Here is a 22,762-nt window from a genome sequence, read left to right as displayed (position 1 = left end):
GTTGGTCGTCTCAAAACCGGCTCCGGGACGTAATCTCATTACATCTTCATTGTGTAAAAGGGCAAAACACAACTCTGAGTTACGACGCGGTGCTCATAAATCCCCAACCGACCCGAGCCGAGTCATTCATCGAGCCCAAGGCTCGTGTGTCTCTGCTTCAGCTCACTTCTGTGTTTCACTTTGCTGGCCAACCCGTCTGACTGAAATATACGTAGAATTATCCCAATTAATTATTTTACTGATGTGACAGAGTCAAGATTGTTTTTGATTTTTCAGCTTGTCGGGCCTTATTTTGGAGTTAATTTGAATAAATGATGCGTGAAATTCATATTTTAAAAAACAGATGAACTCCTCTTCTAAAAGTGCTTTTTGCAACCCATGAGGCAGATATTTCTTTTTGATGAGTTTCATGATTTACCTTCAAATCGCTGTTCAGTTGTAAATAGTTTTGGCAGGAGAAGTCCGTGAATCACTTTCATCACTACTAGCTTCATTCAACGGGATAGTCTATCAACGTTATTGACCTTCAGAGACATTGTTTCATGATGATCGATAACAACAGGAACACAAAGGGTGCACCCCTGACCCCGGCGCGTTCATCCGAGCGAGTCTGCTCCGAATCCCGTCATCCTCCTGGGCTCACAGGACCCGGTTGTTTGAGCGTCGCCTGTTATGAAGCTTCTTCTCTAATGACGCCGCTGAGCCAAGATGACCTCAGCTGCTCATTGGGTTCACTCATTTGGAGTTTTCCGCCCTTTTGTCTGCCTCTCATTCTGTCAACACAAGCGTTATTGAACAGCAGCATGTCAGTAACTTAGCAGGGATGTTTCTATTCTCGAGGAGCTAACCGAAACAGGCCAAACCGGATTCCTTTAACTTCTAGATATTATTTTAGAATAAAAGAGTACAATTAATGAAAACTGCTATGGAACCCCTTACTGCATGACGTCAGTCACTCAAAAAATATACATAGATACTTTGTCACAGAAGGGGCAGTTGTTTTTGTAAAAGTAAAAGTAAAAACAATCTTGAAAATTATTCAAATGGAAAGTACGCCACCATGTGTTGCTTATCTGCTACTACAAAACAAAAGTGGATTTAATAATATCCTCTATCCATCCATTCATCTTCATCCAAAAATATTCATATTTGCATATATTTTAAAAATGGAAGAAATACAGGTGTGAGTAGCAGCAACTGCATCCCAGAAAGCTCTTCTGTTTGAAGGACTTTAGTACGTAATCCAATTCAAATAAAATACATTTATTTAAAGTTCACATACAACACAACACAATTACGACGGATAATCAATTTTTATTTTATTAAAAAATAACATTTAATAATACGCAATGATACAACACTATAATTGTGTTTGTGTGTATGCAAAGGGCTAACACCACTATCCTGAAGATAGAGTTGTGTTGTGTTGCATTCATCACATGGATTGCACTGGTGTGTATCCCAGAGCAAACAGCTGATCTCTGAAAGGAGCGCTTTTTATATCATTTGGTGTTTTTTTGCATCAAATTGACATTTTTATGCTTATTATTGTCATGGTTCAAATGTCATATGAAAACTCACAAACCCTGAGTTTCTGACTTTCACAATAACTGTCAGATATGAGCATTTCTGCAGTGCCATCATGTCATGAATGCAGCATTGGTCCTGAGAGGAGAAATGTCTCTGTAACGTCTACCGAGTTCAGTCAAGCATGGGCAGAGGGACTGGAGTAATACTGAAAATAAAGCGCACGCTTCAAAAACCGAGCACATGTAACTGTTGTGGTGAAACAAATGTTGGCAGACTGAAGCGCCTGAAAAAGACGGGTTCAGTTAATACTGTACGGCCCTGGAAGAGCGTAAAAAAGGATTCCTGCATCGTCCTAGACAGATGCCGTAGTAAAAATATAACAAATCTAAATGCATGGTGGAGCAAGACTCGTGAATACACAACGTAAGATCATCACCAGTCTCATATTAATACTTGAATGGACAACATGAAGCCCTGGCTATAGGAGATAGTAGAGCTTCTCAGAACACTCAGAGGAACAAGTGAAAATTAAGACTAAAGTGGAGTGACTAAATGCCAGGAAGGATTTCATCTTGTTAAAGGCCAGTCAATGCCAGGTTGTGTTGTTTGCTACATACAAAGTGGCTACTGGCAGTGGTATGTTAAACCGTGTGTCACACAGGCTTCCCTTTTCAGGTGATCATTGCAAGTGAAGCGAGAAAATGGATTTCGTTTCATTCATTATTTATCAGTGTGTCTAATCTGCACATTTTAAATTTAAAAGTAAACTTATGGGGCCAGCACGGTGGGTGGCGCTGTTGAGTTACAGCAAGGAGGTCCTTGGTTGAATTCCACCTGATGCTTTTGTGCACGGAGTTTGTATGTTCTCTCCGTGTCTGTGTGGGTTTCTCTCCACGTTCTCAGACTTCCTCCCACCTCCATAATCATGTTACTTAGGTGAATAGGTGAGATTGTTTGTCTTTCTATGTGGCCCTGTGACAAACTGGTGACTCATTCAGGGGTGTATCACTGTGCTTAGTCATTTTTCCTTTGTAATGCATCTCGGTTTCAAGGAAGAGTGGAACGTTTCCTCTTAATAATTATGTGAGTAAGTAAATGCTTGATAATTCAGAACGACTAGCTAATAACCCAAATTGTGTCTGAGAAATGTAATACTCAGTATAAATTGGGTCAATGACCTACTAGACTGGCTAAATCAAATTCTACTGGGGAACTATGACGTTGAAAGGGAATAGGTCTGATTAAGAAGCCTTGTCCTAATGGCAGTAAAGTTCTCCGTATGAATATGATTCACAAACTGGGTTCCATCATTGCCCTGAGAAATATGTTCCCTCGCGGCTGTGGGTCTGGAGGTGCCTTTTGATTTTGTCAGAGCGGCTGAAGCATTTGCCACACACGGGGCAACTATATGGCTTCTCTCCAGTGTGGATCCTCAGGTGCACCTTCAGGTGAGCCATCTGGGTGAAGCTCTTCCCACATATCTGGCAGCGGAAAGGTTTCTCCCCCGTGTGGCTGCGCTGGTGCTCCTGGAGTCTGCCGGACGAGCTGCAGCACTTCCCACATACTCCGCAGCGGTAAGGCTTTTCTCGGGTGTGCACTTGTACGTGCACGTGTAGGTGACCAACGTGACTAAATGCCTCTCCACACACCTTGCAGCTAAAGGATGACATCTGGCCTTGAACAGGGGATTTTTGGTGCTGGCAGTCGACAGCATTGGCTGCTTGGTTGCGCATGTGTGAGGGTTGTCCTCTGTTAGCTCCGGCTCCCTTAGCACCAACCATCTGTCCTCCGTTCTCCACCCCAATAATGTCAATGTTGTTCTCATTTGAGCAGTTAGGATTCACTGGGGCAAGGGGCTGGGGCTGGGCACTGCTGTTGGATGAAGTAGAGCCTCTTTGGCCTCCTGCACTCTCTACCTTCACGTGCCTCGAGGGGCCTCGAGATCCAAGGTCTCTATCTCTGTTCTCCACACCCTGGCTCTGTGGGAGGTTAGATGTGTGAGGGCCTTCCTGGGGATATTCATTTGCAACACGTGGCGGGGTAAACATGTTCTCTGGAGCATTGCAAGGGCATTGGCCACGAAGCTGATCGTCTCCTTGGTTTCCCCGAGGATCTCGTTTATCCTTAATCTGAATAGGGATACGCTCCTCATGCCCCATGCTGGGACTCCACTCACGCCTCGGATGCTCTCCATCCTCGCCATCCAGCAAAGCCATGGAAGGACGATCTGAGAACATGAGAGAATAAGGCAGCTCAGGTTAAAATATTCATTTTGTCTATGGCCCACTAGAATGCTATTTACATGCCTTATGTTACATGTAGTTCACACAGAATTCCAGATTTTCTCAAAGGATTTATGTAAAAATCAAAATGAATTTGGTCAATAATGAAATGGTGACACAACAAAGGACTTGACTGCTATGATGGAAGCACCAGGAGCACCAGGAGCATCTGTAATTCTGTAAATAGGGACCTTCAGTCAAGACACGACTTTATGTGCCACCAAAAAAATAAACTGTGGTAACATATAAAACATTAAAATAAGGTGTTCAAAATACAGTACCGGCGTGTTGACCAGCAAACGTAAAGAGAGTTGTTCATTAAACCAAAGTGTCTCATGATACAATTAGTTATAGTAACTAAATCAGCAATAAACAACATCATTCACAATAAACCAATTTTGTAAAACCTGACTCTGCTTATAAACATTTATAATGTTGTACGGAATACCGAAATAAAATATTCTCTCCTTTGAACTAATTGGTGGAACCATTATTATATAGTGGATAAAGAATATTTACCTCCACCAAGGAAGACTTGTTATCGCCCTGCTTGCTCGATCAGCAGGATTACACAAAGACTGCTGAATGCATTTCCATGAAGCTTGTAGGAGGCCGAATCTTGGGTCACAATAGGCCCCATTAAACTTTAGTGCAGGTATGGACAAAGGCAACTAAAGGTGTGTACTTGGAAGTGAAAGGTTGTCTATCTATGAGTGATGAACTGACCACTTGTCCATCGTTATTCAGTGTCAGCAGGAAAAGACTCCAGCTGCCCAACAATCTCGCATGAATGGAAACATAGCTTCCTGACACTGTACGGAAATAAATGCGCAATAAACTCCCATCACCCAATATGGAGCAGAGATGATGAAAACTGAGACCTGTTCTGATGCATCTGATTGTTTTCAGTGTGTCTTTTTTAAGTTGTGTATTTCAATTTTATAATTGCTCTATCTACTATCAAGCTATGAATCTTCCTGATGGACATGATTTCTTCTGCAATGACACTGATTTGATGACTTAGTGGTCAGGCGAAGATATGCGCTCTAATAAGCGCAATTGTACTGTAAACTAAATATATATAAATATCCAGAGATGGACTGAAATTAACAATGCATGACCGTATAAAATAAAAACAAATAATAACAACAGTTTAGCTTTTAGTTTGGGTGTGTGGAGTTTGAACTGGAGCAAACAAATGCTGTGCAACACAAGCGAATAGTGTATTTTAATTTATTTAGTCTTGCATATTTTATAGTTTCCTGAAAAAGGAAGCATTAAGTGGCGTAATAACTAAGTTAAGACGCACGCAAGTATTTAAGTACAGTGAATTTAATGGCACAATGCAGCTACTCGGGGAGACTAGCATGGATGGCTAACGAACAAAGGTTGCTAACTCGCTAGCCAGCGGCTAACGTCAACTAGCCCGTAGCAGCTCAAGTTCGCTTGCGGGTGAGTGGGAGGACACTATACTGCTGTTATTCACTGTGTTGTTGTTGTTGCAAGCAATTGTTTCCATGCCACCAACCAATGGCACCCAACGATGACGCGTGTGGGATATAAACGAGCACAACTCCAGCTAGCTTTCAGCGGAGCTAACCTGGCCATATCTCTATTCCAGCGTCTCGGAGCCTGCGTCTCAGGTGGTCGTTCTCTCGCTCTCGGATAGCTATCTCTTCCTGGTACTCCAAAATCGTGTCCTCTACGGATTTGTAAATCTCCTGCGCAGCAAGCATGAGACGTTCAGTCAAAAAAACGTTTAAAAACTGCAGTTTGGTCATTTTCTCGCGTTGCAGTGGAACAGCGCTCCCGCAGTCATCCAAAATGGACCAAAAAGATGCGCGAGCCCATCACGTGACCAAGATGCGTTGTCTTTTTCTTCTACTTTTCTTCATCTTCTTTTACTGCTACTACTACTACTACTACTATACTACTGCTACTACTATACTACTACTACTATACTACTACTACTATACTACTACTACTACTACTACTACTATACTGCTACTACTACTATACTACTACTACTACTACTACTACTATACTGCTACTACTACTACTATACTACTACTACTACTACTATACTACTGCTACTATACTGCTACTACTACTATACTACTACTACTACTACTACTACTACTACTATACTGCTACTACTACTATACTACTACTACTACTACTATACTGCTACTACTACTACTATACTACTACTACTACTACTACCACTACTACTACTATACTACTGCTACTACTACTACTACTACTATACTGCTACTACTACTATACTACTACTACTACCACTACTACTACTACTATACACTACACTACTACTACTACTACTACTACTACTATACTACTACTACTACTGCTACTACTACTATACTACTACTACACTCGAGTAGCAGCCTCAGTTTAAACATAATGTTGAAAGGTGTGGCATTTGTATTATTTGGTATCTTAATAATTACAACAACTCTGCATCGTTTTTTGTTATTCATCAGAAACAGAATACTTCATGAATCCCAGAGAGAATAAAGTGGCTCTTTCATAAGGCTGGAAATGGAAGTGTAACATATCAATTCATCATCTCTCTCCGTGCGGTCTCCATTTATGTATTTGCCAAGTGTTTTTCTTATTTTATAAACTACATTGCAGTTTAGACTTGCGGTCAGCGACATAGTATGCAAACATTGAGGATGGTCTCTTGTCATTGTGCAATCATCCTAATGCAATAAATTGCTACTGGTGTCATTACAATTGCCAGTGCTATTAATATTCAAATAATTGATCTAATGTGATATTTAAACACGATTGAAATATGTATGAAGGTAAAAAAATGATAACTATATGTGTTACACCCCTAAACTGGAACACAATATGTGAGTGAATACCTTTACCGATGCAATATTGCAAACAATATTCTGTAACTATCTGCGAGTCGACAGAGCTAACCACTACGCCACCGTGTCGTTCAATCGCAGAAAATCTGTTAGACCTCCAGTCCTGTAGATGGCGCCACGTTTGATGACGTAAGCGGAAGTTGGAAAACGGAACTACTTCTCCACGTGCGAGAGCGCTGCAGTCACGTCGGCAGGTTCGCAACTCCACCATGAAGCGACCAAGTAAGTTAACGTGTATAAAAATAATAATTTAAGAAAACATTTACGGCCTTTACATTTTCGAGAGAGTTAAGAAAACGTTTTCGATAAGGCGGCGAGCTGTTTCACGGTGTTTAGCTAACAGAACCGGCAGCAATAGATACTTTCGTGTTTCTCTTTTGTTTTCAGAGTTAAAGAAAGCCAGTAAACGGATCTCGTGTTCAAAAAGATATAAAATACAGAAAAAGGTAAGAATCCGTCTTTTCCACGCAACGATCCTCAACGTTTATGGAATTTATGGCCTACACGGAGGACACGGAAACCTACTGACCTTGTTTCCATGTCTACATGAAATGTAATTACAGGATTTTGATGTCATTTGTTTAGGTCCGGGAGCACCACAGAAAGGTAAGGAAAGAGGCAAAGAAGAAAGGTGTTAAAAAACAGGTGAAGAAGGACCCGGGCGTGCCCAGCTGTGCGCCTTTCAAAGAGGAGGTCCTCAGGGAGGCGGAGCGGCGCAGGCTGCAGGTCGGTGGCCCTTCCTACAGTGAATCACAATGTATAGATGCAGCATGCTCATTCAGCTGTCCCCTTCAGACCGGGTTAGATGATCCGTTTTAACGGGAGTCTTTTTAAGCCACTGACATCTTTTGCCCAAATCCCATTATATTGCAGATTGAAGAAGAAAATCAAAGAAAGCGACAAGTAAAGATACAGGAACGAGCCCAGAAAAGGAAAAAAGTGAAGGAGTCTGCTCGTAAAGAAACGGAACCCCAGGCCAAAAAGCCTCGACAGGTGAACACGCGGCAGATCGTCTGTTGGTTCAGCATTTTGTCGTGACATTCTGATGTTATTTTGATACCACAGGATAACATTCAAAAGAATTCCATGAAACATTCTGCGCCAGACAAGAGCTCAGAAGGATACCTTTGTGCAGAACTACTCAAGGTACAACGAGTCGGCGTTTTAACGGAGAAAACGGTTCATCTGCTTGTCCTGGTGTTAACATGGCCTCTGCCTGGCAGGTACTCGATGCGTCTGATGTGGTGATAGAAGTCCTCGATGCCCGTGATCCACTCGGCTTCAGGTGCCCAGAGCTCGAGGAGGCGGTGCTTCAATGTGGCAACAAGAAACTGCTTTTGGTTTTAAACAAAATAGGTAAATTGACATTGTTTTTATTTATTTTTTGTTTGTGTGTGTGTGGTTTGGCATTGAATGCACGCACACTCGCACACAGGCCTTTTATGGCGTAATCAGAGGTGTGATTCTGTGCTGTTGTAGATCTGGTACCGAGGAAGAATGTGGAGAAGTGGTTACGGTGTTTGCAAATGGAGTTTCCGGTTGTGGTGTTCAAAGCATCAACACAGCTCAAGGACAGAACACAGGTACGAGGTGCGTTTCACACGGCGCTGGGTTCTATACCACATCGATGAAGTTATACCTGCCCTGTCCATCTGGGCTGTGCGACAGGAAACCCCGTCTTCTGAATAAATGGAAAGGATTATAACTGGTTTCAATATTTTCATCCATTTAGTAATAATTCATCTATGTCTGTATGCGCTGGACATTCGTTTTCAGTATGAGCTTGTGTTGCGCTGAACATGTCCAAAGACTCATTTTCCTCTCCTCTCTCCATGCTAATGACGTGCACTAATCCCGAGCTGCTAATCGTGTGTCTGTAAAGCAGGTGTAATCAGGAGGACTGAGAAAGTTGAGCAGCGTTTGTTGTGCTGTTATAACTGGTTATAACCTCCAAGATCAAAGGCAAACCACACAAATTAGGTGATTGTGTCATACACAGAGCCAACGTGTGCTTGTTAACAAAAGAGACTCCATTTTGTGTCCGAGTCTGTTGTAAGAAGCTCCGGCTATTTTAAATGCAAACTTTTTTTTTAAAGTATATTTGAGGGTGTTTAGCTTAAAGTAATGTATTTTTTATTTCACTTCCTCAGCAAGCCAAGAAAAGCAGGCTGGTGGCCTCCAATGAAACCCTGCATGGATCCAGAGCGGCAGCCTGCTGGGGAAGGGAACGTCTCACTGAGCTGCTTGAAAGTTTGGCAGCTAAAACCGAGAATGAGGCTCCACTCAGAGTGGGAATAGTTGGTAACCGCTGCTTCTTCCCATTATAAAGTTAATATGAGAGAATGAGAACATATTTATTACCAACGTGGGAAATCAATCGTTTCATCAAGTCAAGAAATAGAATAAAAGCAGTATAGATAAAGCAAACGTATTGCTCTGTGGCGTGTCATGATTTTGGCTGTGCTTATCTTTTTGTCTCCTTTTATCCTCAGGTTTTCCTAATGTGGGAAAGAGCAGCCTCATCAACAGTCTGAAGGGGAGCCTGGCGTGCAATACGGGCATCAAGAGAGGCATCACAAAGTGGGTGACATTTGTTTGTTTATTTTTGAAAATGTATGCAAAGAATAAAGCTTTGTGTACACGTTTACACAAAGTGTTTCGGTTTTTTATTTTCCTGGAATGATTAATTCAATAAAAGTCATCATTAAAGTCATCTAGTGAAAAGTCTTTCCGTTTTGCCGTAGTGCTAAATCCTAATCCTAATCCCAGTGTGTTTAGCGAAGTTGTTCGTGCTGTAAAAGACTCCTAGCCCGCCTCTCGTCTTGTTTTTCCTGTATCCACCTCAGTTCCATGCAGGAGGTGAACATCATGAAGAACCTGAAGCTGATTGACAGCCCGGGAGTTGTGGCTCTGCCCTCCAACCACCCGGCCTCTCTGGCACTGAGGAGCCTGAAGGTGGAGCAGAGTGTGGGGGGGGGCGTGGTGGAGGCCGTCAGCAGTCTGCTCAAACTCTGTGACAAGACTGAGGTAGCAGTAGCTCCTGTCAGAGTGCTGGCGTCTGAAGCGAGTGAATAACCCGCTGCTCCTGCGCTTCGCTGTAGGTCATGCTTCACTACAACGTCCCCGACTTCAAAAACCCTCTGGAGTTCATAAGCTTGTTTGCCAAGAAGCGCGGCTGTTTCCAGAAGAAAGGAATCCCTAACATGGAGCAGGCGGCTGCAGTTTTCCTCGCTGATTGGACAGGGTGAGCATTTTGTATTTCCAGGACCAAGGTGGAAAGCTGTAGTGTGGAGATGAGGAGAAAAACGCATTTCTTGATGTCTCAGTGAAGACTTCTATCCAACTCTGATCCGAGGGAAAGTGCAGATCTCACGGCGTATCAGGCGGAGTGAACCTCCCTGATCTGTGTCTGGCTCCGTGTGTCTTCAGAGCCAAGCTGAGCTACCACTGTAAACCCCTGGAGAGATGCAGCCTCCCTGCCTACATGTCTGATGCTGTGGTGGCCAAGATGCAGAGTGACTGGGATCTGAGCCGACTGAAGACAGGCAACCTGGGAACTCTCAAAGGTAACTTGGTTTGGCAGAATACTCTCAACTACTGAGTCGACGTTAGTTACTTTGAGCTTCGTTGTTTGTCTTTGAAGGCGTTAGATCCCAGAGCCTGTCTGGCAGTTTAAGCTTCACCTCTCAGGGGCCGACGGCAGGACTGCTGACCTCTGAGGAAAAGCCTGATGCTGCATCCGTGGAGAGAGAAGCCCCTCTGGATGACGAGAATAATGAGGTAACTTATGCACAACATCATGGTCAAACGCATCCTCGCTTTGGTCTCCTGGAAATGAGGACAAAAATTTGTGTCTTGATTTGTTTGTGAAGACTCCTAATCCAACTCTGATCCAGCCAACGCCACTGATCTCTGATCAGCGTATCCTGATTGTCAGACTTTAAATGTTCATCTTTTTCTTCTTCAAGCCTGAACAACCCGCCGAGGAGAAAAACGAAAGCAAAGAACTGGAGAAAACAGAGGAGCCAGTCGCAAGTAAGCTGCTTTAAAATCACCACTTAACTAAAGTCAGTGCTGTAAAGGTCTGATGTTTTATATTGTCTTCTAGAAAAACAACCTGGCCATGTGCAGGTCCAGCCTGTCCCCATCAGCTCCTCCACAGATGATGCTTATGACTTCAATACAGATTTCAAATGAGCTTCGCCGTGAGGCTGATGATTCGTCTGCATACATGAACGGGCTGAAGTTTAGAGTTTATTCCTGTTTTCCTCAAATTAAGAAATGTTTTTAAGCTCCAGTCACCAGTGAGACTGTTCATGCAGAACTGTATATAGACCGTGTACTATAAATGTACTGTCCTTTATGTGTTTCTATTTTGTGCCTTCACTGGCTGTCTTGCTGTATTTGTCAAGATTAGACCGTAACACAACTGTAATAGTTTCGAGTTGTCATTTTCGTTTGTATAAGACAACAGCAAATGACTGAGCGACGAACAACTGCACAATCAGTGCAAAGGAAAAGGTTTTATTACATGCAGCTCATAAAACATCTACAGAGGAAAGTTGGTCTTGAAGTGCGACAGGCAAGAGGAACTTGTGCAAACGTATTTCACATGGATCAATTCATATTTATGAAAGCCAGTTAAAATAATAAGATAATGCCTAACGACTTCTGCTGGAAGAACCAAAATGGAAGCAGACTGCAGCTAAAAACGTCTGAACAATAAGCTTATGTGCGGTCGGGCATGAGAGAGATCGGTACCGCCCCACAGGGATGCTGGATTGAGCTAACGGCCACAATATACAGTAAGATGGAATGTACGGACAAACACGCAGCAAACTGCTCCTTGGATCATTGCCACGAGAAAATGATCTCCTTAGTGCTGCGTGGGACTGACGCGTTATTGATCTCTAGTCACATTCTGGATTAAACGTCTCTTAATATGGGTAACAAAACAATCCATGCCTCGAGTGAAGCGCACGTCACAGCAATGAGTGGCTAAAGTAGCGGCTTTGAACATCTGTACTCTGTCAGCACTAATAGAACGCAGAATGTGAGCGTCCGACAAGTCGACAGGCTGGGAGGATGACAGAAATAAATGGAAACGGTCCAACTTATTTCCTGAGGTATCAAAGGCGAAGTCCTGCCGGAACTTAACTGGTCGAATGTTCCAGCTTTCAGTCGCTTGCGTGTCTCCGAACGGGATTGAATCTTCCTGTGGGGTCTGAAATAAACCACTTGTCCCAGACTTCAGGAAAGGAGGACGTTCTCCCCCACGGCTTATAATGTCCGTTCCAATGAAGGAGTTTGGCAGCTTTCACAAACTGCGGCGAGTAGCGGTTTCCAGCTCCCGTAGTGCCTGAAAAAGAGTTTATCCTTCACAGTAAGAGTCAAAACACAATAGACACGCAATTACAGTAAATGTCACACCTTTCAGAAACCTAAAAACCTGCAGCCTTAACCAGGAGACCGTTTGCTAAGCTTAGCTGAAAAATAAGATCATTCCCTCGAAGTCTGAGGGAAGAATCCCTCCGCGTTATCTCGACTCACGGTCCGTCATTGTGGGCGCCGATCACACAGCGCCCCTCTGAGAAATGCAAATGAGGCGTCTACAAGCGAAGCCGGTTTGATCTCGATGTCCCGTGAGGAGCTAAAGCGAGCCTACCGAGGTGCCTTATGTGCCACATTGGGTCAATGGTGGAGTGGCGTTTGTAGAACACGATGAGTAGGGGGGGGGTGGCGACGCTCTCCCCCAGAGTCTTGCTGTAGAGATCCTCCCTGATGAAACGGACACATTACGCTCGTTAGCGAAAAAGAAGCATCACTTCATACCACGGTAACGTTCCAGCCCCCCCCCCCCTTCCATCTGCATAACACCGTGTGTTCAGTTCCATCCAGTGCTCCAACTGCTGGGTGACGTTCTGGTTTCTCCACTCAGTCAGGTTGGCGATGATGAGGCCAGGGCTGAAGGAGCAGGTGTTGGCCCTCATCCCCAGCTTCTTTATGGCCTCCTTCTTGAAGTCCAGGAAGCCTATATAGTTATTCTAGTGGGAAAAAAACGTATATTATCTAACCATCATTTTGATACATACCGTATTTTGGATGAGTGAAAAGGCTCAGGTAAGAAAGGCTCACCTGGTTTCCGGCTCCTCGGACAATGCCCTTTGCAGAAGCTGAATCACAGTCATCTGAAAAGGCAGCTGCATGTCCTGCTTTGAGATTCGTTTCATACAGCTCTTGGATATCCCCTAGAATAAACAGAGCAGATAGGGGGGGGTCCATTAACCCTCTTCTAAGGAGCAGAGTCTAATATTATTATGACACGCATGGAGATGAACCATTCTCAGAATTCAAACGGTGGGATAATGATATATGGAATTCTCTTCCTTTATACTTCTTTCCCACCTTGAACAATGACATCATCATCCAAATAGATAGCCTTCTCTGCTTCGGGTAAGAACGTGGGCAGATAAAACCTGGCAAAAGCTAGCTGAAAAACAAACAAAGATTTCAGAACCCAAATAGCACGACTCCTCATTCTGGTCTGGACATTAAACGTTGTACTCGCTCACCGGTTTCACGGCCTCCAGCGTCTGAGGATCTTTGGACATCCTGCCATTCAGGAGCTCCGGCTTAAAAATGACAATCTTATATTTGACATCTTTAAGCTCTGAGCTACTGAGCCATAGTCTGGTGGGTAAAAAATAAAAAAGAAGGTGCATGTAAAGACGAATATTTCACAAGCTCCTTTTAACAAACAAAAAAAACACACACGAAACCAAGCAATCCATAATAACGACACGCATGATGGAGAATGCCAGACGTGCTCCATGGTCTCACTTGAGGTGATCCACCGTGTCGTTCAGGGTCACAACGGTGAAGACGACGTTCACTTTGGTGTTCCGGTAGGCGCTGTTCATGGCCGCCACCGCAGCACCGAGCCGCTCCTCAGCGGCCGTGATGACGACAGGGACCTCCTCGCCACTCCGCACGACCTTCGGCCCGATGTCTGGTGACAACTCGGATTCAAAAGGACGAATCGGCCCCGCATCTGCACCAAGGGGGGGGGGGGGGGGGGGTCTTAGACATCAACTCCACGGATAGGTTTCATTAGATGTTTGCAGAAGCAATGCATGATATTTGGAGAACGTAACTAAACACACCTGGGGCTTCCTTGTGTAAGAAGTCACTGAGGCTGAGCAGATTCCGTTGAATTATAATCAGAAACGCCACAGCCAGCAGGACAAGGATGATCACGTTCACTGAAACACAACGAACATCTGGACATCAACGCGCTCTCATGAACATCTGCTTCCCATCGGCGTCGTCCTTCGTGGTCTAAGTTAACGTAACATGTTTCAAAGATGCAGACGGAGATCAAACGTGACTTACCTCTCCTCAGCGTCATGACGGTCCTCTCAATGAAACGAAAAATATCATTAAAAATAGCTTCTAAAAAACCCCTCAGAGATGGTCGCGGTGCAGCAGCAGGCTGGACAGTAGTTTTCATAAACGAACTATTCAAATATATTATGTGCAGGTGACGTCACACCTACAAACAAACTACTTTAAACTGGAGCCAAGCTGCCAACTCAACATCAACAAGCTGAACCAGCTACTAGTGCACGTAAGCAGCGGGTGTCTTCGTGTTTGCCTGATTGTAAAAGTTACTTAGCATGCTCTTTATATTGTATCATATTATTACGAGTTAAATTGAGGATTTATAAACATATTGCTTACTGGATAAACAAAGTTAATTGTATTATATTAATATCAATGCAAAATGATGAAAAGGATATATAGATATTTACGGGCGAATATTGAGGCAGTCCGCGGTGTTTGAATCATAGATATCGTCATACTAGATCCTTCGCGACGGCAGTTAGCACGCGTCAAGAGCGCCGCCATATTGGTACGGTACGGTTCCAGTTGTGGACAGGCTTAAGCGGATTTGGAAATGTATGAATTGACTGTATATAACTCATTAAAATGTATCGATGCATCGGGACTACTTCCTATTTTGCATGTAGCCTCCTTTCATTGGACGTCTGTGCTGGTCAACACGCCAGTCCTGCGTACCGCACCAAGATGGCGGCGGTCTTAACGAATGAGCCGCGATTGGCCAGTATACGCTATCTAGTATTAAAATATCTACGGTTGAAAGCTACGCGAACACTCAGAAGCACCAATGGGTCCTTCACGACCTGACGTATCTTTTTGAAACCGGAAGTGGAATAGTTCCAGTTTGCATCCGAGGCTATCTTTTTACGCTCGTTCATCTTAAGTGGAAAGATGTTGTCGATATTCAAGACCATTCCCACGCATATGGTAACGATCTGCGAACCTATAAAGTGTTCTTCGTAAAAGCCCTGCTTGTATTCGTCAGCATTAATCCCTGGCTAAATGAATGTAATGTGTGGATTCGCGTCTAAATGTGACCGGATGTTGCGCCCCTCATGTCGCTGGAACGATGATACCATCCGGCCTTATTTTGCAGGACTATAAAGGGCAGAAACTGGCGGAACAGATTTTCCAAGGGATAATCCTCATCTCAGCGGTACCGTAGCAAAGAGACACGAATATCTCGAGTTGCATCGTTTTTCACCGGAAGTCAGGACGCTTGATGTCTGTGTCGTCTTTCTAGGTGATTGGGTTCGTGTATGGCCTCGGCGTGCAGCAGTTCGGGTGGACGGTGTACATAGTCCTGGGGGGCTTTGTTGTGTCCTGCGTGGTAAGTTTGTCTGCTTTACATGGGGGGGGGGGGGGGGTTGAACAATATGATGCTACTATTAATCTTAAGTCAGTACATAAAACTGGGCATATAAGTTTAAATTCTTTCACATATCGTACAGAATGTTATTATGGAGGGCCATAAAGAACTATTTCTTCTGTTCTCGCCAGTTGACCCTGCCTCCATGGCCCATGTACAGACAGAATCCTCTGTCCTGGCAGAAAGTTATCCCGGAGACGTCTGCAGAACCCACCCAGAAACCTCAGGAGTCTCTCAAGAAGAAGAAGCACAAATAACTCTGAACGCTCCTTCCCCATCGGTCAACACATCCGTTTATATTGGAAATTAGTTCGAATGTAGTTTCAAATATAAAGCATGTATGAATAAAAAATATACAGTCCTCATCAGTCAATGAAATACTCACTTTTTCCAAATAATAAACATCTGGTACTGTGTTTTTAAAAGGAATTTGTGTGTATAAATGTTTTTACTTGTGTAGGAAAGGTAATGTACACAGTGACTCTTTTTTTTGTACCTTCACCTTAACTTGTGCATTTAATGGCATTTGTCTGAAAGCTAGCAGGAATATGTAACATTTATTAGGAGGGATTGTTGTCAATGTTGGGCTAAATTTTGAAATGGCTCATAGTGGGGAAATAACCTTTAGCTGTAATTTAGAAGAATGTGCCGACCCAGGGTTGTTTTTTGGTGCTAGATGAGGATTTTTCGGTCGGTTGAAACAGCTCTGGGACATGAGTCAGGTCAGGATTGTTCAACCTGTGCAGGTTTTCCTATTCTAAAGAATTCCATTCTAGATTTAGTTTTTTCTGTTTGACAAATTGAGTTACAAAAATTAAATCATGTTCAATTTATTAAAATGAAAAAAAAAAAATACAATGCATTCATTATTACATTTTGTTTCTGAAGATCTACTTTGTTCAAAGATAAAAAAAACAAGTAAAAACTGGTTGAAATCTTGTCCTGCATAACTAATGAGTAGCCATTATAGATGGGCAAGTGTTTTAACAAATCAAAATGTTTGCACCAGCATTTTAACAATCACAAGAAGGATTACACAGTCCGTATAAAAATATATACAAAGTCAACATTACTAATGGAATACAACGAAAACCATCAGATAGAGACGATCATTGATATTCAGCCTGGAGGAAAATGGAAACTCGTTCATCTTTGTCACCTGTATTATTAACATTTATCACAAATGCATTTTCCAGTTGTACACGACATGATTCTCACCCCTCTGGTGATGACGTATCGTGCTAAATAGAATACTTGCATATATATATACAGCGTTTTTGCTAAACCATCAAGGTGATGTCCTCAAAGAATTTCAGCTGCCTCACCATCACAGCGTAAGCTTCGTACTTCTCATCTCCCATCTGGTCGCGGAGGCACAGCTGCAGTGAGAAAAATAGATGTGCACACAAAAAAGGTTTGTTAAACCACGGAAACATTTGTTTTAGTGATGAGCTTTGGCTGGAAAAAACAAACAATCTCATCATGTAGGCACAGTGCTGACAATGGAACCAATATTTATGACCATACAATTTAATCTGTTTAGGATTTTAGTCTCCCAACTTGTGTACGAGTGTTCAATGATTTTTAAAGGACGATGGAGTGGCTGCATGGCAGACATGATTGTGTATAGCAGGAACACCGCAGGTGTTACGGTTGCTGCGTGCACGCTGGGTCACTATCAGTGTAACGGACACATAATGGAAATGAGCTTTCATCGCTGTCTTTCCTGTCATGATTTAAAATGCTGTGCGGCTCGTCTACGCTGCCTCTGTTGCAGCGTTGCAGAATCCAGTCCAGCAGCTTTGCTTCGTTCGCTCTCACTGTGCACAGCGAGTGTGAAAACCAGCTGAATGTGTCGACGTCTAGAGAGCTGCACGTGTTTCACATCCAGCCGGTCATGGACGTTTGCAATAGGCACCATGATGCCGATGTGCACACGTCTGTAATCAACCATCACATCTCTTCTCTACCTGACTTCATGTGTGTGTCACTAACTCGTCATCACACAAAGGGAACAATAGTTCTGCTTCCTCTTTGTCTTTCTGCCATTTTCGCCTGCAGCCTCCTCCCTACTCATACTCGTTTCTAAACTTACTATGAAGTTTATTTATTTCCAAAGCATCGTGCACACATGAACAAACCCATATTCATAGATAAGACTTAGTATGATCATTTTACACTTTAATAATCATACTTCTCGTTTGTAGTCATCCTCTTCCTCCATGATTTCCAGGACTCTGTCCAGCATTTTGACCCCCAGAGCTTTCACCACATCTGTCCTCAGATGTTCAATGGCTCTCCTCATCTTGGCTGGGCCAGATGTGGAGCCTTTAGGGGAGATAAGGCTGTTAAACACAACAAAGGATGGCCGTTTGATGAATATTAGAGTTTGATCAAGGAATCCAACCTATTGGTATTTCACCGAGCGACAAGTTCTCTGCTTCCCCTCGAGCCTTCCCATGGAGCGCCAGGGTGTCCCTGTACCTCCTGTTCAGTTTAAATTCTGGCAATGCTTTAGAGCCAAATGTGCTTCTGTCCACCTCGCTCACGCCGTCTCCGGTATCCATTCCCAAAGTTTGGCTCATCATATGGACTAAATCCTGCATTTCACTGGACTCTGTCTTCCTGCAAATCCAAACATCATACAGTTCTAGTGACATGAATATCAAAAGCAGGCTGGTGACTCCGTTTGAGTCTGCCCTCACCTCTCCCCGCAGTCTCCCTCTGAGCGGTCTGTGGAACTTGTGGATGAGCTGCACTCATCTTCATCTGATCTTTGCTCTGACATCTTCTCCTGCGGAAATGACACACAAACCACTAAAGTGACAAACGTTGTGGCATTGGCTTTTCTTTTGAAGTCAGTGCAGCATCATCAGATCAGCCTCCCTAGAAGCGTAGCCTCCTTTACAGCAGAACGTTTTATGTAGCAGTACCTTACTGTCGGTCTCAGTGACAGTCTCTGACACAGATCTTGTAACTGGGACTTTATAGTGCTCATCCTCAGTGGAAGTGACATCATAAGATGCCCTTCTTACAGCACTAATATCTGTGGAAAGTGCAGAAGAGTTAACTATGACTACAGCAGTAAGAGTATATAAAATATTCCATGTGAGACGTTCATGCTTTGGTTTTGCCCTGGTGATTTAAAGGTGTGTTTTCAGAAGCAAATTAAACTGTTTTTCTTGATTGTTTTTCCATTGCATTATTGAATCCTTCTATAATTTCAAAAACAACTATTTGAAAAAACATGGACTGACTGGAAGTCTCCTGGGACTGCCTCAGTCGCCTCCTCTCTCTGGCCGACAGAGGACGTTCCTGAAAAAAATGTTTATTGAAATACACCAATACTCCCAAACCTTTGGCTATGAGCGCAAACGATTTCAGTTTGTAATTTGTGTGTAATATGCAAATGAGGAGGCATTCTCACCTGTGGCAATGGTAAGAGTCCATCTTTATAGGAACCAGCTGATGTGGAGGTTGCAGCTCCAGTAACTTTCTTACTCTCTGTGCTCCTCCTGCTCCTCTTCCTCCCTTCTGTGGCTGTGCTCTCTGCAGGACGTGGAGGTAAAGGTCTGTGGCCACCCAACTCGAACTAACCAAAGGCAAAAAAAGACAAAAAAATGAAGATAGCTCGAACAGCACTCTGAGAGCGCAGACCTCCGCCAAGCGGCTCAGTCTCCCTATATTGTGCTTTACACCAAAATAATGGCCCTACGTTTATTTTATCTAGATATTTAGATTCTTATTCATGAAAACAAACCTTTTGTAATTTGAGTCACATTGACATCATTATTAGTTTAGAAGTGATTCACAAAAAGCAGAGGTAAACATAAAATCCCAGCAGCCTCAGTAACCTGGTTACTGATCCTTTACCTGGTCCTGCATGTCCATCCGTCTGTCCTGCCGTGAGGAAGACGTCTCTGATGAAGAGGGTGTTTGGTGCGGTGCGCTCACACTGGCTGGTAAGTGAACAAGCTCCTAAAAAGACAAAACAGTTTGTTCCACTGTGGCAAAGATCTCCCAACAATCACGTTATGAGACGTTACCGGTGCTGCGCAATCAGTTTAGAGGCTTTATTCTGGCAAAGCTTCACAGAATCAGCACGAGAATCCTAACGCTCACCGCTGCTGAGGAGAAAGGCTCCAACAGTCTTTCAGTAGATTCTAGTTGTTCCTGCAAAAACCAAAATCAGCACACATGAAATAAATGTTCCAGGAGAAAGTAAAAAGAACCGCTGCTCTATCGAGAGCACTCACTTGCATGTCTGAGGTATGGAGTTGTGTTGGATCGCTCTTGAGAGGGTTAACAGCGTCGTTTTTATCATCTATATTTTCTGCACTCAATTTGTGTCCAGATTTCCTCTCAGGGAAAGCAGAAAGCGCCTCCCTGTCCATGTCGAGCATCGGGCTCTGCCTGCCGGCCTCCTTCAGTAGTTCCACGGTGTCGTCCACGCCTGATATCTGCTTTCCCCCACAGACTATAAATGTTTCCCCTGGGTTTGACGGGGCCTGTGAATGAATGTCTAACAGTCCATTGCTTGTCCCCCTCTCATCTCCTCCCAGACTGCCACCACCTGATGCAGGCTTCGGGGGGGGCGGTGGTGGAGAGAGATCTGGTTTCCCTCTTTCCTTTCCGTCTTTGTCCACACTGTGAGTCACAGGTTCGTTACCCCCCCTGTGGTGTGCCTGTGCTGACTGGCTCCCTTGCACCTGTCGTCTCATCGCCAGGCCTTCATCCTGCTGCAGCTCGATATCTATGTTGCTGACGGTTGCCAGGGATGAGATACTGGCGTTGAGAGCATCAGGTGAAGCGGATTTGGGTGGCGGAGGCTTTCGAGCCAGATCGTGGGGTAGACAGATGAAGAAGAGAAAACACAATGAGTCCTTATAAGCTAATTGACATCATTGTGAGCGTGTTAAAGCAGCCTTGATATTCCGGAGTCACTCACCCGTTTCACTCCGGCTAGAGCTTGAACTCTCTCAGATCTTGGCTGAGCCGACACCGCAGACGACACGCTGTTGGCCACACAATCGCCGCTCCCTCCCACTTCTTTCCGTCGTGACTTGGCACTTTTTCTGGCAGTTATAAAAATGTAAAAAAAAAAATTAGAATTCTTCTTATTGCCAGCAGAAAAGATGGAAACTAATATCTGAATGTTGAAGAAGATTCCAATATAATTACAGTTACACATACAGAGAAATGACAGCAAAAGACAAACTCGGTAAATTGTATTTTACATTTTTGGTGTGAAATAATTAATTTTAAAAACATGTGGAAAGACAAGCACAGAGCTAACATACTCTTTAGTGGCCTCGAGGAACATTGCAATTTGTCGTTTGATGTAGGGCTGCCGGAGGATAAGTTTGACATCGGGCCGGTCTTCGGGTCTCTTACACAGCATGCTCTTGATTAGGTCTCCTAGCTGACGATCATACCTGCTGGGCATCTGCGGAAGCTAAGAGGAAACCATCATGAATCGCTGTGGGACTGCTTTAATGGGAGGTAAAGCTCTAGAGTCGAAACAATCTGAAGAATTAGATTGGCTAGAAAATCAATTTAGGAATTCCTTTTGAAGTTAACACTGCATACGGCCACATCGGTTTCATCATTGGTTAAAAGTGAAAGGACAAGATTATTTTCATCTTTCATCTGTTTATAAAGCTCAGAAAAATATAATATGAGAATCAGAACTTTCATCAATAATCGAAAACATATTTCTGTCAAATGGAAAGAGACAATTTATTTCAAATAAAACCATTACAACTTCACCTAATAGAATATCTAAGGAATTCTTTGTAAAAAAAAAAAAAAGAAGATTACGGTCGCCGTACCTTTCCTTCTACGATGCGGTAGACCAGCGAGTTCATGTCCTTGGCATTGAAGGCATGTTTCAGAGTGGACATTTCATACACGCAGCAACCCAAGGCCCACACGTCAGACTTGGAAAGGAAACACAAAATAACGTCATTTCCAAAAACAGGGGGACTACATACACAAAGTAAGAACGGGCAACCAAATGACCTTGTGATTATAAGGCTTATTGGAGAAAAGCTCTGGACTCATGTAGTAAGGGGTTCCGATGAGTGTGCTGGCCATGTCATTCTGGTTCTCCAACACGCGCGCAATGCCAAGATCCCCAACTTTGATGATATTGGTCTTTGTCAGGAAGATGTTCTGTGTTTTTAGGTCCCGGTGAAGAATGTTCCTCTCATGCAGGTACTGAAAAGCAAAATCAGCTGCTTCAAATATCTCCTACTCTTCATATAAACTGCGTCTGCCCCTCACTCATCACACATACCTGGAGCGCCATAGCGATCTGCACAAACCACTCCACAACTTGTCTCTCAGGCAAGAGGTCACCCTTCTGCTGTTTGATTCGATGATAAAGGTCACCCCCCTCACAGAAACCCATTACGATGTACAGCTGGCAGTCGTCTCCTTCCCAAGACTCCCTGTATGTTACGATGTTAGGGTGCCGCAGCCGAGACAGAAGCTGCGCCTCCTGCTCAGCAGAACGCCGTTCTCTCTTGGAGGAGGTGATTAAGTTTAGCTTCTTAATAACATACTGAAAAAGAAGAGAAGTGAACAAAAAAGAACACGAATCCTTTAATTGTGACCATCAACAGATTCAGAAAACCTACGGTAAGTATATGACGTATACTGGAGCACCGGACTATTTTAGTTGGAGCTCTGTGCCTAAAATGATGCTTCGGTCCCTTCTCTGATGAACATGACGTTTACCAACTTTGATCATGTTATTATTGATTCTTAAGGATGAAAAGTTTAATCAAAGAGTCTCTTAGGTCTCAAATTCCCAATAATCCTTTGATGGGCCACTGAAAGCAGGAAAATGATTGTTTTAAACTGTATTCTGTTCTTATATGTAAACAGCATGCTTTCTAATTCATGGTTTTATTTCGTTATGTCTTATCATTATTAGGTTAAGTTAATAAAACTCAGCAGACTGTAAGAGGGACAAATGGTCTTAGCCGACTTTAGCTAAATTTAAGCTAGTCGAAATGGTGGTCTCTGCAACGAGTTTCTTATTTTAACTTTAGCGTGGGTCGATAAACACAAACTTTTAATCGCTCACCTGTTTTCGATCTGTTTTGTGTTTAACCAAGTTCACCTCTCCGTAGCTGCCTTTCCCGACGACCCTGATGAAAACGTAATTCTTCATTTTCTCTGCAAAGTGCTTCATAACGCGACCCGAAACGCGGAATCTTTACAACAAGACTGCCATTTTAATTCCGCCCCATATTCCAGCTGTGTAGGCGGGA

The 22,762-nt window shown here is 43.5% G+C and overlaps 4 protein-coding genes and 3 non-coding genes across 7 annotated transcripts; 5 read left to right on the top strand and 2 right to left on the bottom strand.

Annotated features, from left to right (window-relative positions):
• The first annotated feature begins 5,254 nt into the window (after positions 1–5,254).
• On the top strand, positions 5,255–11,075 carry gnl3 (G protein nucleolar 3). Its single transcript, XM_068742343.1, has 16 exons — positions 5,255–5,264; positions 6,794–6,934; positions 7,100–7,158; positions 7,298–7,438; positions 7,586–7,705; positions 7,778–7,858; positions 7,936–8,068; positions 8,192–8,295; positions 8,863–9,013; positions 9,205–9,292; positions 9,559–9,739; positions 9,814–9,956; positions 10,142–10,278; positions 10,356–10,492; positions 10,681–10,747; positions 10,821–11,075. The coding sequence occupies exons 2-16, from the start codon at positions 6,922–6,924 to the stop codon at positions 10,907–10,909; spliced, it is 1,644 nt and encodes a 547-aa protein (XP_068598444.1). The 5' UTR covers positions 5,255–5,264; positions 6,794–6,921; the 3' UTR covers positions 10,910–11,075.
• On the top strand, positions 8,606–8,708 carry LOC137898962 (small nucleolar RNA SNORA47). The gene has a single exon (XR_011105628.1). It is a non-coding gene; the product is annotated as a small nucleolar RNA SNORA47 (small nucleolar RNA).
• On the top strand, positions 10,001–10,074 carry LOC137898959 (small nucleolar RNA SNORD19). Its single transcript, XR_011105625.1, has one exon. It is a non-coding gene; the product is annotated as a small nucleolar RNA SNORD19 (small nucleolar RNA).
• LOC137898960 (small nucleolar RNA SNORD19) lies at positions 10,542–10,616 on the top strand. Its single transcript, XR_011105626.1, has one exon. It is a non-coding gene; the product is annotated as a small nucleolar RNA SNORD19 (small nucleolar RNA).
• Positions 11,076–11,137: 62 nt separating the features above from the next.
• On the bottom strand, positions 11,138–14,120 carry glt8d1 (glycosyltransferase 8 domain containing 1). The gene is made up of 9 exons (XM_068742344.1): positions 14,105–14,120; positions 13,876–13,974; positions 13,553–13,763; positions 13,285–13,402; positions 13,118–13,202; positions 12,848–12,960; positions 12,590–12,756; positions 12,378–12,490; positions 11,138–12,071 (listed from the first exon to the last, which is right to left on the bottom strand). Exons 1-9 carry the CDS (start codon positions 14,118–14,120, stop codon positions 11,890–11,892), a joined length of 1,104 nt encoding a protein of 367 aa, XP_068598445.1. The 3' UTR covers positions 11,138–11,889.
• Positions 14,121–14,923: 803 nt separating this feature from the next.
• spcs1 (signal peptidase complex subunit 1) lies at positions 14,924–16,318 on the top strand. Its single transcript, XM_068742709.1, has 4 exons — positions 14,924–15,040; positions 15,210–15,269; positions 15,357–15,443; positions 15,614–16,318. Exons 1-4 carry the CDS (start codon positions 15,005–15,007, stop codon positions 15,737–15,739), a joined length of 309 nt encoding a protein of 102 aa, XP_068598810.1. The 5' UTR covers positions 14,924–15,004; the 3' UTR covers positions 15,740–16,318.
• Positions 16,319–16,416: 98 nt separating this feature from the next.
• Positions 16,417–22,662, bottom strand: nek4 (NIMA-related kinase 4). The gene is given in 17 exon segments (XM_068742790.1): positions 16,417–16,861; positions 17,677–17,810; positions 17,890–18,107; positions 18,188–18,276; positions 18,416–18,528; positions 18,740–18,797; positions 18,910–19,068; positions 19,198–19,208; positions 19,337–19,460; positions 19,605–19,655; positions 19,739–20,325; positions 20,379–20,557; positions 20,783–20,937; positions 21,314–21,421; positions 21,504–21,701; positions 21,781–22,047; positions 22,576–22,662. Coding segments are annotated over 17 exon segments (2,637 nt in total). The 3' UTR covers positions 16,417–16,762.
• Between the last annotated feature and the right edge of the window lie 100 nt (positions 22,663–22,762).

Source organism: Brachionichthys hirsutus, chromosome 8 (genome assembly GCF_040956055.1).
Source record: "Brachionichthys hirsutus isolate HB-005 chromosome 8, CSIRO-AGI_Bhir_v1, whole genome shotgun sequence".
NCBI lineage: Eukaryota > Metazoa > Chordata > Actinopteri > Lophiiformes > Brachionichthyidae > Brachionichthys > Brachionichthys hirsutus.
Note: the sequence above shows the minus strand (reverse complement) of the source record. Positions and strands in the feature narration are given on the sequence as shown.

Coding starts and splice junctions, on each gene's coding strand:
- glt8d1 (XM_068742344.1), bottom strand. Junction 13,203..13,284: donor CGCTGGAGGCCGTGAAACCG/GTGAGCGAGTAC, acceptor TTTGTTTTTCAG/CTAGCTTTTGCCAGGTTTTA. Junction 12,491..12,589: donor TGGATGGAACTGAACACACG/GTGTTATGCAGA, acceptor CCGTTTCATCAG/GGAGGATCTCTACAGCAAGA.
- gnl3 (XM_068742343.1), top strand. Junction 7,706..7,777: donor AGGCCAAAAAGCCTCGACAG/GTGAACACGCGG, acceptor TTGATACCACAG/GATAACATTCAAAAGAATTC. Junction 10,279..10,355: donor CAACCTGGGAACTCTCAAAG/GTAACTTGGTTT, acceptor TTGTCTTTGAAG/GCGTTAGATCCCAGAGCCTG.
- spcs1 (XM_068742709.1), top strand. CDS start 15,005: ATGTTGTCGATATTCAAGACCATTCCCACGCATATG. Junction 15,041..15,209: donor AGACCATTCCCACGCATATG/GTAACGATCTGC, acceptor CTTATTTTGCAG/GACTATAAAGGGCAGAAACT. Junction 15,444..15,613: donor GCTTTGTTGTGTCCTGCGTG/GTAAGTTTGTCT, acceptor TGTTCTCGCCAG/TTGACCCTGCCTCCATGGCC.